The 18,341-nt window shown below is 41.7% G+C and overlaps 1 protein-coding gene across 5 annotated transcripts in view; it reads right to left on the bottom strand.

The window, feature by feature from the left end:
* The window catches only part of ATPAF1 (ATP synthase mitochondrial F1 complex assembly factor 1), a 30,831-nt gene that overhangs the window by 12,414 nt on the left and 76 nt on the right, over positions 1-18,341 (bottom strand). For 2 of the 5 annotated variants that reach the window (XM_077845075.1, XM_077845076.1), the window contains exons 1-7: positions 17,536-17,873; positions 14,443-14,551; positions 9,715-9,765; positions 9,043-9,105; positions 6,318-6,368; positions 5,119-5,166; positions 400-495 (exon numbers count right to left, since the gene is read on the bottom strand). In XM_077845075.1, coding sequence (XP_077701201.1) covers positions 400-495; positions 5,119-5,166; positions 6,318-6,368; positions 9,043-9,105; positions 9,715-9,765; positions 14,443-14,551; positions 17,536-17,849 — 732 coding nt within the window. In that variant the 5' untranslated portion in view covers positions 17,850-17,873. Of the gene's footprint in view, positions 1-399; positions 496-5,118; positions 5,167-6,317; positions 6,369-9,042; positions 9,106-9,714; positions 9,766-14,442; positions 14,552-16,908; positions 17,140-17,535; positions 17,874-18,341 lie in introns of those variants that run through there. The other 3 variants (XM_077845079.1, XM_077845078.1, XM_077845077.1) reach the window with 3 other exon arrangements.

Raw genomic sequence — 18,341 nt, 5'->3', positions numbered from 1 at the left:
AAACATCTATGGAATGGAAACTATGCATCTAGCATCTTGGAAAGTGCTGACTCCGTTCATAAAATACAAGGAAGACATGGAGCCTACCTTAGGGTTAAAAAGATAACCATCATAACTGACTCATGTTAGTTAAGTGGGGCATAAGCAGTAAATGTTATAGAGGTCTGGGGAAGAAACAGGAGGTACCAGATGTAGTCACAGAATATATTTTGGGGTCTTTTCCAATTTATAGGTATTGAGTAGGGCCTAGAAAGCTAGCCCAATATACAAATCGATCAATGCCAAAGCAAATACTGCTGGGAGTTAGTAGATACTCTGTGTCCTCAAGCCTCAGCAAGGGCTCACGGTCCCACAGAAGAGCAGCCTCTTTTTTCTAGGGAATGAGCACAAGCCACCTACCTGAATATTTATAAGTGCAGTGAAGTGGAGTTCAGTACCCGTCCACTGTCCTACAAAGAACTCATAACCTTCCCTTCTTGGTAGTGCACATAGAAACTGTGAGAAACAAATACATGAGTAGACAGATGAATAAATACAATCATTTGCTCCATGTCCAACTGCCTGTATCATTTACTCCATTTTTTTATCTGTCTGGTTTTTAAATATTTTTTTAAATTATGAAATTCCTAAGTGATAATTTAACTCATATATTTTCCATCCCACCTAAGAAAGAAAGCACTAGTGATCCAATAGAAGCTTTCTCTGTAACCTATTCTAATCTCATCCCAGAGTAACATATATCCTGCATTTGGTGTCTGTTTTGGGTTTTTATACTGTAAGTGTGCATGCACATACACATATCCATAAACCACAAATACTATAAGATTAAAAACGTAAATCTTATCAAGCTATATGTCCATTTTGCAACTTGTTTTCACTTCACATTATACTTTTGAGATTTATCTAAGTTGATAAGTATAACTCTAATTCATTAATTTTCATTGTTGTATGGAAAGCTACTATAGAAATTTACCACAATTTATCTATTCTTCTATTGATGAACATTTGAGTTTTTCAATTTCTAAACTTTCTAATGCCACTGAGTTAACTTCTGTTCCAATTATAATCATTTCCTATTCTATCATCCGAGGCTGATACTGAAGGATGGTTGTAAACACGAAGAAATGATTAGTTTTATGCTTAAGATGTTTGGGAATGAGTGGTGAAGAGAATGGTGTCAGGACAAAACAAAGCATCATCAGTCTGGTATGTGTTAGTCATGGAACTATCTCCTTATGGCCAACCACTCAGGCTCTATTTTATTTTTCTCAGATGACATGACCTCAGTGACTAGCTAACAGAAAACTGAATTGATTTTGTCACTCCTAGTCACGGTGCATTTTCTAGAAGTTTGTATAAATGGAGCCAAAGAAGCTATACTTCTTTTTGGTATGATTTCTTTCATTTAGTGTAATTGTTTTGTGATCTATCCATGTTGTTGCATGTATCAATAGATTATTGCTTCTTATTGCTGAATATTATTCCACTGTATATGTTTCTGTACACACAATCTCCTCTCCCCCCATAATATCTTTATTTACCTGTGATAGATATCTTTTAGTATTTGGTTATTACAAATAAAGCCACTATGAACAGTTGTGTTGTCTGAACATATGCTTTCAATTCTTGGGAAAACATCTAGGGAGTAGAATAACTGGGTAGTATGGCAGGCATATGCTTAACTTTTAAAGAAACTTTTGTTGTTTTCTAAAGTGCTTACACTGTTTTACATTATTATGTCAGCAGTATGTGGGAGTTCTAGTTATTCCATACCTTCACCAGCACTTATTCCAGCACTACACCAGTCTGTTTAACTCTAGTCATTTTAGTGGTATCTCATTATGGTTTTAACTTGTAATTCACATTATGACTAATATTATTGAGCATCTTTTCAGGTGCTTATCTGCCATTCCACTTAATTGGTGATTTGTCTGAATCTTTTGCCCATTTTTTTTTTAAGATTTATTTATTTATTCATGAGAGATACAGAGTGAGAGGCAGAGATATAGGCAGAGGGAGAAGCAGGCTCTTCGCAGGAGACTGATGTGGAACTCGATCCCGGATCCTGGGATCATGGCCTGAGCTGAAGGCAGCCACCCAACCACTGAGACACCCAGGCGTTCCCCCCCTCCTTTTTAAAAATATTTTGTTTATTTATTCATGAGAGACACAGAGAGAGAGGCAGAGACATAGGCAGAGGGAGAAGCAGGCTCCATGCAGGGAGCCCTATGTGGGACTCGATCCCAGAACTCCAGGATCATGCCCTGAGCCAAAGGAAGATGCTCAACCTCTGAGCCACCCAGGCGTCCCTTTTGCCCATTTTTTAATTGGGTTGCCTATCTCCTTAAATTGTAAGAGTTTTTAATATAGTCTAGATGTAAGTCACTTATCAATGTGTGTCTTGCAAATATCTTCTCCCAGTCTGTGCGTTGTCTTTTCATTTTTATAACTTTTTTTTAAAATTTTTTTTAAAATTTTTATTTATTTATGATAGTCACAGAGAGAGAGAGGCAGAGACACAGGCAGAGGGAGAGGCAGGCTCCATGTACCGGGAGCCTGATGTGGGATTCGATCCCGGGTCTCCAGGATCGCACCCTGGGCCAAAGGCAGGCGTCAAACCGCTGCGCCACCCAGGGATCCCTTATAACGTTTTTTGAAAAGTAGAAAGTTTTATTTTTTATTTATTGTGGTAAAATATGCATAAAAGTTATTATTTTAACTATTTTTAAATGTACAATCCAGTGACGTTAAGTACATTCACACTGTTGTGCAACCATCGCCACCATCCATCTCCAAAACTTTTTTAATCTTCTGAAACTGAAACTCCATGTCCATTAAAAAATAACTCCTCATTCCCTCATTTCTCCATCCCCTAGCAACCATCGTTCTACTTTCTGTCCATGAATTTGGCTATTCTAGGTACTTAGACCTATTCTAGATATGTAAGTGGGATCATGCAGTTTTGTCCTTTTGTGGCTGGCTTATTTCACTTAGTATAATGTCTTCAAGGTTCATCCATGTTGTAGCATCTGTCAGAATTTTCTTCTTTTTTAGGGCTGAATACTCTATTAGGTGTAAATACCACAATTTGTTTATCTATTCCTCTATTCATGGATACTTGGGTTGCTTCCATCTTTTGGCTATTGTGACTAATGCTGCTATAAACATGAGAATACAAATAGAAAAGCTTAATTTGGATGAAATCTAATTTACTGATTTTGATTTTTTCTTTTACAGTTTGTGTTTTTTGTGACATACTTGAGAAATCTTTGCGAAACCCAAGATCATTAACATTCAACCTAAGATTGTTTTTTCTTTTTCTTTTTTTTTTTTTTTTAAAGATTTTATTTATTTATTCATAGAAACACAGAGAGACAGAGACACAGGCAGGGGGAGAAGCAGGCTCCACGCAGAGAGCCTGACGTGGGACTCGATCCAGGGTCACCAGGATCATGCCCTGGGCTGCAGGCGGCGCTAAACCGCTGCGCCACTAGGGCTGCCCAAGATTGTTTTTTCTAAAAGTTACATTTACATCTAGGATCTATTTTGAGTTAATTTTTGGATACAGCGTGAGGTAAGAGTAGAGGTTCATTTTTTACATGTAGATATCTCAACTGAAGAGATTATCCTTTCCCCATTTAATTACCTTGGCACCTTTGGTAACAAATAACTGACGGACCATGTTGGTCTATTTTTGGATTCTCTGTTCTGTTCTATTGATCTATATGACACAATCATATTGTCTTCATTATTGTAGTTTTATTTTTTAAATATTTTATTTTATTTAATTTATTTTTTTAAAACTTTTTATTTATTTATGATAGGCACACAGTGAGAGAGAGAGAGAGGCAGAGACACAGGCAGAGGGAGAAGCAGGCTCCATGCACCGGGAGCCTGACGTGGGATTCGATCCCGGATATTCAGGACCGCGCCCTGGGCCAAAGGCAGGCGCCAAACTGCTGCGCCACCCAGGGATCCCTAAATATTTTATTTTAAAAAATAAAGATTTTATTTATTTATTCATGAGAGAGACACAGAGAGAGGCAGAGACACAGGCAGAGGGAGAAGTAGGCTCCATGCAGAGAGCCCGACACGGGACTTGATCCTGGGTCTCCAGGATTCTGCCCTGGGCTGAAGGCAGTGCTAAACTGTTGAGCCACCCAGGCTGCCCTATTACTGTAGTTTTAAAATAAGCCTTTAAAATAAGCCTTGAAATCATGAAATGTAAGTCCTCTAACTGTTCATTTTTCAAAACTGCTTTAGGACAACCCTCGTGGGTCTCCTTCCTCTTTGGGAGCTTCATATTATCACTCACTTAACTTTGCTTCACTATCACTCAATAAACCTTGCTTTGCTGTTCAAAAACAAAAGCAAAAATGCCCAAAAAACAAAACTTGTTTTGTTATTCTAGGTCCTTAGGATATCCAAACAATTCTTTTTTAATTGGCTTGTCAATTTCTTTAAAGAAAAAAAAAAGCCTACTGTGATTTTGATTGGGATATTTACTCTATAGAAATCAACTTGGGGAGAAATGATGACAATACCAAGTCATTCAATCCATGATCATAGCCCATCTCTCCATTTACTTAGATGCTTTTAATTTTCTCTCAGCGATGTTTGGAAAATCTTTTTGAAAAATCCTAGAAATTATTACTGACACCAAGTCAGCTAGCTGGTCCACCTCATCAATTCCCTTTCCCTTAGGTCTTCTGGCAGTGCAGGACTCCAACAAGCTCATAATTCCTTAGGCACACACAAGCAGAATAGCAAGGCCAAAATGGAAAAGAAACTGGCAATAAAACAGAAGCTTGAAGGAGGGTGAAAATGTTATGGGCTCAGGTGTTGCCTCCCATGTTCACTTATAATGACAGAGATCCAAATCAGAAAGGGGCTGCACCATGCCAGGGAGCTAGAGATCCTGAGATACTTACTGTGACAAACCCACATGACTCCTTACAGCTGAAAACCTCTTATCAGTACAGTTAACACGTGAGCATCTTGGTTAAATAAGCAGAGCACTATAACATGAGATAGTATGGAGTATGAAGGGATAGGCTAGAAAACATCCTTGTTTGCCAGCACTGATAAGCAATCCTCATCTGGTCACTGGAAACTTACTGTTGGACAGGACTGAGCCCGGGTCCAGATCAGGTCAAACTTCTCTTCCTGTAGGTTAGAAAATAATTAAATTCAAAACCAAGAAAATATAAGGCTGCAATCATATTTAAATTCACCAAGACTGAATTCTAGAAGTAAAATACAACTAAAAAGATCTCTTAAGTTCTATCATTTACAAATCCCTCTTACGATAAAGAGAAAAACTGGATATATGTTTGGCTGCTCAAGGTCAGAATTACATGTGAAGAGTGGATACTACAAATGCTCCAAATTCGGCAAGGGACTCTGCCAAGTGTCAGAGACTTCAGGTCCCCGAGGCTGTCTGAGGGAGAGCCAAGAAGGCCTGTTTAAACAATGAGTCAGTATTAGAGATCTCAAATATCACAGAAAGTGCAGATCCTTTGGTCGTTGAACTCTTGAACAAGTCTGTGTGTGTAAAAGGTGGGGTAGCAACACTCTTAGAACAAACAAAAGACCCGACTTTACCTTTTTGTCTCTAAGTTTTCCTCCTTAATCTCAAACTCATACATGTAAACTCAGTGCTTGATGTAAATTTAACCTAAATGACTTCCTCTTCAGGGAAGAAGAGCAATTACAGAACTAGCTGATAAAATGCTTTATGCAAAAGTTAGTGTAAGGACGTTAAAGTAGAAGAAGCCAGCAGCACCCCTTCCTAGTCATAAACCTCAATGGCCAAGCAGTGGCCAGTGACTATCTCCAAGACAGCAATTTCAAGAAGGGAGAAAATAAAGAAAATGCCACTTGCTAATGGGAAATGCCAGAAAAAGCCTAGAGGAGGCTCTAAGTCAGCTCAGTAATAGGCCATTTACAGATGAAAGGGGAAAAAAGCTATGTTAGGGTCCCTGTCTGAAATTCCAACACTATGGTTGGAAAACACCAAAAAGAAGTAAAACACATTTGGAAATTGCTCAGCAACATGAGCTTATACCATGCTCCCTTGTCAGAGACTTGAGTCAAAGAGACATTTCTAAACCAGAAAGACGGAAAACAAGAGCCATAAATATACCATATGGAGTTTCCAATATTTGGTGCTTAGGGCATAATAAAAACCCTCAGAGCTATAAATGTAAGTTCTCGAGAGGCAATAAACATAGAAAAAGTAAAGGCAACTGCCCGCTAAGGTTAGATCGCTGACCTTCATGCTATAACACTTTCATTTTCCCCTCCAAACTACTTACAGGAATAACTGCGTAGACTGTATCTTTTGCTGCAAAATACTGCTGCCAAATCTGTACAAAAAAGAGAGGGTGTCTGTGACATGTGGATAATCTTTGCAACCTATGCCAAGAAATGGTGACAGCTTTCATTGCTCAGAGTAACATGCTATTGGTAACAAGGAAGAAAACCCAACATAATACTTTTATTACTAATATATGTTACAAAAATATTTAATACCATCTACTTGCTAGATGATTAAACTGTAACTCTTAATAACAAATTCCTTTCAGACAAATAGATTTCATGGCCTTGTTAATCAGTTCCCTCAAGATGTGCCTGTATGTAACAGACACGTTCTCATATCTTCTCTTTTCCTTTGCAAAACCAGTATTCCCCAGCCAACTGTGGGCTTCTCAGACAGCCAGGGCATCAGTCATTCAGAACCGAGTTTCTGGACTCAGGTAGACCTGGATGGAAATCCCAGGTCCAATCATCTGCTGGTCATGCTACTTAGGACAAATTATTGAAAATCACTAAATAACACCAATATAACCATCAGTAAAATAGCAATAATATCAACCTGAGAGGATTATTGTGAAAACTAGGTGAAATAATATGTTTGTGCTTAATACAACAGAATTACAATGCAAACCAGAGCCAAGGTACTCTGAGGGCAACAAAAAGGCACTTAATCCAAGTTAGGTAATGAGTGCCAGAGGAGGGGAATACTTGAGCAATATTGTGAGGAATGATTAGGAGTTAGCCAGGTGAACAAGGAGGCTGGGAAGAAAACAGGAAGGATAGAAGACACACATTCTAAGCAGAGAATGACAGCATTAGCAAAGGCAGAGAAGTTGGGGAAAGCATCACAGCCAAAGTGACACCTGAGTGAGCTTTTGAAGGAGGCCACCCTCCTTTAGAGATGCTTTGCTTTGTCACTATTTTCATTAAGAATGGAGGGCCCCCTAACTGAAGATACCAATCAAAGTAAGATCTAACTAACACAGGATACAGAACTATTACCTCCCAGGACCTGACCACTGTCAATACAGCCAAAGGTTCCTTTGCCCTTTTTTTTTTTTTTGCATGTCAGACACTGTCTTTTCATTTTAAGGAGATCATATCTTGCTATTTTTATTTAATTTATATTGATAGTTCATGATCAACACCGAAATTTGTAAGACAGACAAATGTTTCCTAACATAACTGACATTGGTTACTCAAAATTATAATGAACACAAATTTGTGTCTAAAATTATAGGCCTGAATGATATTTATATGCTCAAGCATCCTGGGCCTGGCTTCTCTCTCCCCTAAAGGACATGCTTGGTGTCCACTTTCTATTGGCATCTCTTCCCGAGGACATAGTTTGAGGTCTCCTAGAGACTTTGCATAAGCCTCTATTAACACAAGTTAGAACCCTGTGCTATTCTCATCTGTTTTTGTGTTTGTCCTTCTACTAGGCTAAAAATTCTTGAGAGTAGGGGATTCTCTCATTTATTTCTGTGTCTGGCATACAACTTAACATTTAGTAGGTATTCAATAAATGCTTTTGTTGAAACAAAAAACAGCACCCAAAGGAAACTCATGGCAATTGGCACAACTTCCCACCAGGAAATAGGATGCAGAGTCAAACAGACATGGGTTTGAGTCCCAGCTCTACCCTTATGTTACTTAATCTCTTTAAACCATAGTTTCTTCACTTGTAAATTGGAAATAATAGCACCTACACTTCCAGGTAGTTATGAGAATTTAATGCAATAGTGCATATGAAGCACTCAGTACCTGACACATAGTCTACTGCTTTTCTTATTATTTTTTCCTCAATATACCTAAAATACTTCATGGAATTACAAGGAATGTCAATAAATAGTTTATTATAGTCTAATTAGAGAAAGAAGAATCATAGAAATTAAAATTAAATAGCAATGCAAGGTGTATGGAATGACTAAGGAGGTAGGATAGATTATGAGTACTTAGAAGGAAGGTATCCAGAAAGCTTCCTGAAGCAGGTCCCATAATAAGAGGACTCTGCACGGCAAGCAAAGGAATACAGGAAGTCACTGAATATTTGCAAGCAGGTCACTGACATAGTGTTTATTTTTATTCATTTACTTAAAAACACAAATGCAGTACTTTACTCTGTGCCAGGCATGGTTCTATATGTTTTACAAATATGAGCTCACTTAATTCCCCAAATAACTCTATGAGATAAGTACTATAGTTATCTCCACTCTGCAGATAGGGAAATGAAGGCCCAGAGAGGTTAACTAGCTTATCAAAGTCATTCACTTAGTAAGTGGCAGAGCTAGGACTTAAAACTGGTGGCCTGACTCTAGAGTCTGTGTTCTTAACCAATACACTATGCTTTCCCATAATGAAAGCAGAACTTTAAGAAGATTCAGCTAGTAAGACTATGAGAGGTGGAGGAGCAGGGAAACCTATTTAGACAGGCCATATAGTAAGCCAGGAACGCAATACTGATGATTTTAAATAAGATCTGGGCAACAGGAATGAAACAGAAGGGGGTAATGTGAGTTGATTAGCCATATAGGAGTAAAATCAAGAAGGACAAGCTTTCTTATGCCATCACATTTCATCTAACGTATCACTTTTGCTTTCTATGGCCACCTTTCATTTTGGCTAGAAAGAGGTGTCAAGAAGTGTACACTCCTTTCTACTTTCAGATCTGGCTCAAAGAGCACACATTTTCACAAAGTGTGCCAACCCATTTTCATTCATTACCTGTCTTATTTCTTCTGCGGTTTTGTCTTTTACCATCTCAATGTTAAAGATTGAACTGAGAGTCTGAATGAGAAAATAAAAGGCAATTAATATCCACAATTAAAAAAATAAAACAGCTTAACTATCTGTAAGCCTTGTGGGAAGCAATAGGTCAGGACAGTGGAGCAGATCTTCAATAAGTACAGAATGTGTAGAAGAAAACCTGTGTGCTCAGAGAAGTAAACCCCTAAACTCAGGCAGGTTTTTACAGTGCTATTCCTGGGGCATATCTGTAAGTACTTTCCAAATGTTTTATCCTCACTAATGAGCACTACAGCACTTTGTAGCTGGTAAGAGGAGAAAATCTGATTGTCACCTTTAATTGCTATTCTACTAGGGGTGGCTCCTTATTTGCAAATTAAATGAGTAAACATGCTTTGATCTTTTAAAACTACTTCCTATAGGAAGGAAGTATATCACTAGGATTTCGTTCATATTTCCTCTAGCACCCCCAGGACACATAATATGCTAGAGGTTGTAACAAGGACATAAAAATGTTTAGAAATATTTCTCATCTCCACAGTTGGAAAAAAAATCACAAAATCACTGAACCACAGTAAATATGTTCAAATATGCAGTCTCTTGTTACAGATGTTCTGACTTCAGACTTAGATCTTTCATCTTTCAACCTACCTTGTCCTTAGTGAATCCTCTGCTCACAGGCTGTTTCCCCAAGGTGTCTGTCTGAAATACATGATGAGACAGGATATTTATCCATACCTTACTCATAAGAAAAAGACCACTACATGTGTGTAATATCTCATTTAGTAACTTGACACTTGAAAACTCACTTTTCTCCATCCTATACAGTAACTGTACACACACTGTTCTAGGAGTTATTGTTTGTGAGACTTTTCTATGACTCAGCTTTTGAGATACAGATGACAGAAGATTTCTTTGTTAGTAACTACCATATACTGGTATTGAGAGTCCATTCTATACCTGCCACTATGGATATGAAGTACTCCTTCCCAGAGTGAGGCCTGCTACATCCTTCCAGAATGAGGGTTTTCTGTGCTCTGCTCTCTGATCTGCTCAATGTTGTGCCACAAAGGAGGTGAGCAATGGAAAAATGAATTTTCGAAGGCTGCTTCTCACCTGTGACACACTTCTGATGGAAGGCATCCTCACCAGACTAGAGTCTTTTCAACTTACTCTTAATATTCCCTCTATCTAATTAGTGATTATTTCTTCCTCTAGGCCACTATCTCTGATAAAGGCCACAGCCAGGAAATTCTATTATGAGGTTTCTGACAGTAGGGATGGGTTGTTCTAAGTCTTTCATTCAATTTCTCAGTTCAAGTCCAAGCTTTTCCAGAGAAGTACAATCTACAGCTGGGATTCTGAGACTGAAAAACTTGCCCATATAAAGTCCTGTCTTTCGTTATTCTGTGCCTTAAGGAATCGAAACTTTTCCTAAATGATGCCCACAGAATTGGTACCTATACATTAGACAAAAGTCTGGTGTAGAAAAATCTGTTGGATATACCCTCGTCTTTTTGGTCATATCCCTATGTAGTGGCAGCATCCTAATGCAGTCTGTCCCTTAAGGAATCGAAACTTTTCCTAAATGATGCCCACAGAATTGGTACCTATACATTAGACAAAAGTCTGGTGTAGAAAAATCTGTTGGATATACCCTCGTCTTTTTGGTCATATCCCTATGTAGTGGCAGCATCCTAATGCAGTCTGTCCTTCACACATAAACTTTGCAGAAAAAAGAAAATTGATTTCATTTTCATATCACTCACCTTCAGGTGCATTGTGAAAATAAAACAAATGAAACTCTCCATTTGCATAGCTGCATTCACCTTTTAATCTCTAAGCCCGGTGTATTCTTTTCCCACAATGTCCCTCCAATCCATTCTTTATTCCCATTTGTGCTTATACAAATAAATTTAAGCTCCAAGTATAAGCTTATTGCATTTTATTTTGACCTAAAACACTACTTAAGAAGCAGCATTATTTTATGTATCAGAAAATTATGCCAATTAAATAATAAAACAAAATATCTTCATATCACATTAATTTTAAGACAACTCTGGAAATGTTAAAATGCAAAAAAAAGAATGTGGGCTTTAAAACCAATGAACTATAATAATTAAAATTATAGTTGAAAGTATGTGCCAAAAGTCTCAAGAGCACTTAATAAGACATTTAAATGGGTACTACTTCCCTCCAGATACTTTGGAAATCTGTGTGAACCAACTTTTCTGTTACCACAAGAGTTGACTAGATAAGGACATCTGTATTTATGGGAGGGGAAGTGGTACCAGGACCTACGATCTTAAAAATGAATTCCACATAATGAAGAATTTTACCCCACCCTGCACAACTTTTCAGTGTCTGGCCAGATGTCCTTGTAATTGAAAAACCTTTTCAAGTTATCTGGGTTTACATTCTAACTCTGTTTTGCTTTCCCTTTCTTTTCTTCTTTTTTAAAATATGGCTTTAATAAACATTGAGTTTTTAATTTATATTTTTTATTATGTTTTTAAAAAGATTTTATTTATTTATTCATAAGAGACACAGAGAAGCAGAGACACAGACAGAGGGAGAAGTAGACTGCCTGTGGGGAGCCTGATGCAAAACTCGATCCCAGGACCCTGGGATCACAACCTGAGCCAAAGGCAGATGTTAACCACTGAGTCACCCAGGTGCCCCAAACACTGAGGTTTTTTAGAAATGCAACTACTATATAACTTAAAAGAAGGTTGCACATTGTGGAATCTCATGAGGAGCACTGACAACACTGCTCATGGTTTAGGAATTTTAATTTTTCTTATTTTTAATTTTTTAAAAATATTTTATTTATTTATTCATGAGACACAAAGAAAGGCAAAGACACAGGCAGAGGGAGAAACAGGCTCCCTGCAGGGAACCCAATGTGGGACTCGATCCCACGACCCTGGGATCACGACCTGAGCCAAAGGCTCAAGGCTCAACCACTGAGCTACTCAAGCATCCTGTCCCGGTTTAGGCACTTTTTTTTTTTTTTTAATTTATGATAGTCACAGAGAGAGAGAGAGAGAGGCAGAGACACAGGCAGGCAGAGGGAGAAGCAGGCTCCATGCACCGGGAGCCCGACGTGGGATTCGATCCTGGGTCTCCAGGATCGCGCCCTGGGTCAAAGGCAGGCGCCAAACCATTTTTAAAAGTAATAACACAACACCCCTAAAACCAGTCAGCATTTGCTGTCTATGTATTTACGATAATTTCACATATAGGTGAGAGAGCCTCTGATGACTGCATTAGGTTTCACAGAATAGTTGTGCTCAAGAACTTTATATATTAAAGTTCACTTATAAAAATTTCACTTATAGAGAAATTTCACTCATATCATCTACAAAATAAGTATTTTATTAAAAAGTTCTTTCCTTGGGGCATCTGGGTAACTCAGTTGGTTAAGCATCTAACTCTTGGTTTCAGCTCAGATCATGACCTCATGGGTCCTGAGATGGAGCTCCACATCAACCCTCCGCACTCAGCAGGGAATCTGCTTGAAGATTCTCTTCCTCTGGGGACGCCTGGGTGGCTCAGCGGTTGAGTGTCTGCCTTTGGCTCAGGGCATGATCAAGTCCCACCTCGGGCTTCCTGCATAGAGCCTGCTTCTCCCTCTGCCTGTGTCTCTGCCTCTCTCTCTCTGTGTGTCGTTCATGAATAAATAAAATTAAAAAAAAAAAAAAAAAAAAGATTCTCTTCCTCTGCCCCTCCCTCCATTCTCATGTGCACTCAAGTGCACGCACTCTCTTTCAGGGTCCTGGGATCCGATCCTGCATGGGGTTCCCTGCTCAGTGGGGAATCTGCCTCTCCCTCTCCATCTGGACCTGTCCCACCAGTGCTAGTGTTCTTTCTAGTAAATAAATAAAGAAATCTTAAAAAAAAAAAAACACCTAAAAGTTCTTTCCTTTATATTACAGCTAGGGCATTATATTGATTTCTTTCCCCCCTGAAATTATGTGTACTAGTGGGTTACATTGTCTACTTTTCACTTGAGGGTACAAAATGGAGAATTAAGAAATTTTTTTATAAGAAAGGCTCATGTGGTAGGGAGCCAATGACTCAGAGTAATGAAAAGGCTTTGCAAATGGAGTCATTAGCAGCCTTCTATCTAGGTAAGAAACACAGTAAGTCATTATTTACCCAAGAGTTGCCATAATTTAAGTTACATCTTGATTTATGTTTACATCTTATCATTATGAAGTTGAATTGCTAAGTCTGTTTACAAAAGGGGGCAAAAGGCTTTCCCATGTCATACTGAAAGTTTGTAATACAGTAATACTTCCAAGAGCCACTGATTGTAACATTGGCACTATAAATGTTTATTATAGGAAATTACATTTATTAAAATATTTGTAGTAGAGGCTTGTTTGTTCACATAAAGTTCTAAACTATGTTTGTCATAGGAGGTTGAATTTGCTCCCCAAATTAAGTGACTTGCTTTTGTTCTAATGAACTTAATCAGTTATTAAAAGATTGAGTGGATACTCTTTTTTTTTTTTTTAAATTGAGTGGATACAAAAAAATAAATAAATAAATAAATAAATAAATAAAAAATAAATAAATTGAGTGGATACACTTAAATTTAGAATACTCAAGGCAAAAAAAACCTTACTGTCCAAATTAAATAGACATCTCTCTTTCTAAAACATAGTGCAGAATCCCAATTTTCCACTGTATGTTATTTCAGGCCCAAACTGCCCATACCTGGATTATTACATATACTTCCTGGTTTTAGCCTCTCCCACTCCAATTCGTTCTGTGTACCAGAACAAATGTGTACTAACCAATACTAAGTATTTTTCAAATTATAGATTGTGAAATCAATTTACTGGATTGTGGCCAAAGATTTTTAAGGGAAAAAAAGTGCATTGCATGTAGTAAAAGCATTGTTTTATAAAAACTCTGCTTCAGCTACAGTCATATACAATTGTGTGTACTGAACTGCAGTGTAAAATACATTTCTTACTGTGTATCATGATCAAAAAGTTTGAAAAGCACTGTACCAAAAAAAAAGCACCATGCTTTTCCCCAGCTCTGATTCTTGTCTAAGGGTAAGAGTAGCTATTAAGCACTTTTTTTCCCCTTATCCCTAGAACCCACTGCCATGTGTGCTTTGCCTTGACCTACTGCACCCCCCTGGAGCTTGGATTGCCTTTTTCATCCCTCTAGATCTCTACCATGATTACAGTACCTGGCCAGAAAAAGCAGGATACCATTTATGGATGGAGACTGAGCTGTGTAGAGAGAGGCTACGTTCAGTTCATCCAGCTGGCCCATCAGTGAGTCCACTCCCAGGATAGGGTTGAGAGATGGGGATGCAGTACACTGGTGAGCCAATAAACACAAAGAGGGTCTTACCTTCTGTTCTACACATCTGATAAAGTCACCTTGCTTTGAGTGTCCCACTGGCTGCTTCCGAAACTCAATGCGCTTTTCCAGTCGGGATTCAAAAGCAGCTGGGTCAGACCTGATTAAAGGTAAACCAAAAGTGAAACCACTTGGGACATTTTGAATTTGGAAATAACAAAGCATCATGTTCCACCTCCAGAGAGAGAAAGAGAGAGAGAGAGAGAGAGAGAGAAGACACAGGCATTCAATAGCAAAGGATTTGATCCTTTGATCTTCCAGATCAAGAAACTGGACAAGGAAATTCAGTTATTTACTATTAATCTTCAAGGGGCCTGTATAACGTTCTTCTCTTGCAGGTTATTTCCTAGAGTGATGCAGAGCTTGGCCCCTCAGGTACTTATACTCTGGGTCCTTGGAATTCAAATCCTCAAGATGGGAAGGGGACTTTGAAGTTATCTTGCTTGCTCATCCTACTCAAGCAGGAATCCAATAGCATTCCTACTAGGTGTCAAGCTTTTACTTGAACACATCTAGCTCTTAGACATCTTCACCCCATTCAGAGGTTCAACATCTGTTAATCCAGATCCAGATGATTTAGAGGCTTTAAAAACAGTGAATTCTGGGGCAGCCCTGGTGGCGCAGCGGTTTGGCGCTGCCTGCAGCCTGGGGTGTGATCCTGGAGACCCCGGATCGAGTCCCACGTCGGGCTCCCTGCATGGAGCCTGCTTCTCCCTCTGCCTGTGTCTCTGCCTCTCTCTCTGTGTCTTTGAATAAATAAATAAAATCTTAAAAAAAAATAAAATAAACAGTGAATTCTGTAGGATAAGATTTAGCACCTGAGTTTCTCCCTAACTCTCTCTCCAAAGAATTTGCTCCGGCAGATGAATTACCAGAGCTTGTCCTTTATGTTAAAATGAAGCTGGTCTTCAAGCCTAACGTGTAGTTGGGCTGCCATACTTAAGAATTCTTCAATGTGATATTTGGCCCTGTACACTTTGGGGAAGACATCAAACAGGGATTACAGCTCCATGAGACCTGTAGTGTCATAGGTCTGCAGGATCCAAGGACATCCTGATCACTTCTCTGGTGGACTGCTTCCTGATCTAGGCATCGTATGGAGCCCCTCTTCCATAAAACTCAGTTCCAGAGGTGACATCAAGCACTACTCCCTTCATGCCATTACATGGGCAGATCTTCCTCCCCTCCGTTGCAGGCCACCCACTCAGTGCAAAGTCACTCCAGGGATCCTGTCCCGTGGGGTGTGGCACCTGCTCCACTAGGGCTGTAAACGCTAGGACCAGGATTAGTGCTGCAAGCATCCACAGCCACACCTGGGCCTGCCATGGTGAGTGGACAGGGTGAGGAGTGGCCAATGTCTGTGCATTCCTACCTTGGACATCTTTTATCATTAAAAATGTTCTGAGCCTAAATCTATCCAATCATATCTTCACACTCAGGACAAGAAAAAATGTATAATCCCTTTCATCTGAGTACTTGAAAATTGCTCTTGTCGCCCCCTAAATTTTTCTCTAGGTCAAATGTCCTTAGTTCTTTTGGCCTCTCTTCATATATGTGATTTGTGAATATTTCCTCACTATAAAGCTGCTCTCTGGACACCCTCCAGTTTGTCCATACTCTAGATACAGTAGGTCTACAGGTAGATCAAATACTCCCAATTCACTGGTGCAAAGTATGACGCAAAAATCCAGTTACTAGGCTTAAGGGGTCAACAGGGCACATAGCCTTATCCCATTGTTGGTTCACACCAAACTTGTGGCTGGTGCTCCAAGAGCCCAGGTTTTAGTGAATATAGAGAGACTGACAGACTCTGCAGGATTAAGAACCTTGTATGGAAACTAAGGAAGATGGACATTATCTAGTCAGTGAGGGTGCTTTGGAAAGCTCACTCTTTAGAAGATAAGAGTATGTGTAAATATTGATGGGAATGATCTGGTGGAGGAGTAAAACATTCCATTCATTGGTTCATGAGTAAGAGCGAATGGGAAGTATTCAGAGTCTGAGTAGACAATTCTCCTAAGATGCCTGCCTGTGAAAGGGAAGAAAAGCCTGGAGGGTAATGTAGGTCAAGAAAAGGCTTTCAAGAAGGAAATCCTTGAGTGTATTTGAATACTGCTGGAAAGAGCGCAAAAAACGTTCATGCCTTTACTGACATTTTTCAGAAAGGTAAGAAAGATCACCACGGCAGCAGTGAGATGGACTGGGGTGAAGTGGGGCAGGCTCGCTAGGGGACGACTGCAACAGTCCAGAAGATGATGGAGGAGTAAATGAAGGCCATGGAAGTAGGGAGGAGACAAAACTCAAAGTTACAGGGTACAGTTCCCGGTTTTCTTCCTAAGACAGCTGCCCGCCTACTTGCCAGATTCTCACCCAGGCCCCTCTAATCCCCTTTCACTCCTTCAGCTCTGTCCACCTCCACTCTTCAGACCCTCCCTGGGCCCCCTTACACCCGCCCACCTCGAGCCTCGGGATCTCGAAGTCCTTTTATCTGGAAGCTGAGGGGTAGTGTAAGGAACCCTGGATCCCAAATCAGATGAATCCCAAGCAGCCCTGCGGCCTCTGGCAGGTCTCGGACTCTGTTTCCTCCTCTTAAAGACAGGGTTCAAGGGCCGGTCCAACTGTGAGCCCAGTAGTCCGGGAGCCCTGCTCCCTCCCCCAGCTTCCTTCCCTGCAGTCGGGGCTGCGGCCTGAGGCCTGGAAGCGGAGCTCCCGGCCAGGCCTCAGGGACTCAGCACGCGACCCCGCCTAAGTCGCGCCCCGCTATGGAAGGCTTCACGCTCCCATTCTACAAGCAGGGCAGGTGTCCTGGAAACGGCGGTTCCACCCGGGCTGACGCAGGATCCCGCCGCGGCGCCTGGAGAACTTGGGCGCGGGCAGGGCGCGGGGCAGGGCGCGGGGCAGGGCGGGAGCCTGGGCCCCGCAGGGACGCCGAGGGCCGAGCCGCAGCGCGACGTCAGCCGGCCACGCCGCTCCTCCGCGCGGGCAGCTCCCCTCCGGGGCCGGCACCGGGCCGCACCGGGTCCCCGAAGCGCCGCAGGCGTCGGACGCGGCCGCCCCTTCCCTTCCCTTCCCGCCCGCCCGCACCTGCGCAGCTGCTGGATCTTGTCCCGGTAGCGGTCGTAGAAGGGGTTGGCCTCGAGCTCCGCCCCGACCCCGCCGCCGTCGGCCCGGCCCGAGCCGCGGCGCACCGGGAACACGCGCAGCTGCGCGGCGGACACGAGCCCCAGGCCCAGGGCGCGGCTGCGCACGGCGCACAGGCCCCGGTACCGCCCGGCCACCTGCAGCACGGCCGGGCCCGTGCCAGCCGCCGCCGCCGCCACGGCCGCCATTGCCGCCGCCTCCCCCGCCTCCTCGTCCGCGGGCGCGGCGGCCTCAGCTTGCTCGCGCGCCTGCTCCATCGCGCTCCGGGTCCGCCGCGCCCGCGCTCCGGCCCCGAGGTTCCGCGCGCGCAGGGTTCCGGGGCCCCGCCCGGATGCAGCGGCCGCCGCGCGCCGTCCGCCCCTGGAGGCCGTCTCCCGGCGCTCTGGGTGCCCTTCAGCATCTGGAACCCTGCGAGATGCCAGCCTTGTCTCCGGACATCCTCCTTGTCCCGGACAAGCCCTTATTTTGGCTGGTTTCTCTAGATTTATGTATTTGAGAGAGAGACAGAGACAGAGACAGAGAGCACAGGCGGGGCAAGGGAGGGGGAGAAGCAACTCCTCTCGCCGAGCTGGGAGCCCGATGTGGGACTCCATCCCAGCACCCTGGGATCATCACCCGAGCCACCCCAGGCGCCCCTCTTTTGGCTGCTTTTGATTCTCGTAATGCTCTTTCCTTCACCTCTGTTGACCCAATACCACCATCTTCTTCATCCCCTTGAACCAAGTAGGATTTCCCGGTGTCAGACACAG

Source organism: Canis aureus, chromosome 13, assembly GCF_053574225.1.
Source record: "Canis aureus isolate CA01 chromosome 13, VMU_Caureus_v.1.0, whole genome shotgun sequence".
Lineage (NCBI taxonomy): Eukaryota > Metazoa > Chordata > Mammalia > Carnivora > Canidae > Canis > Canis aureus.
This window is presented reverse-complemented; position numbering and strand designations above follow the sequence as displayed.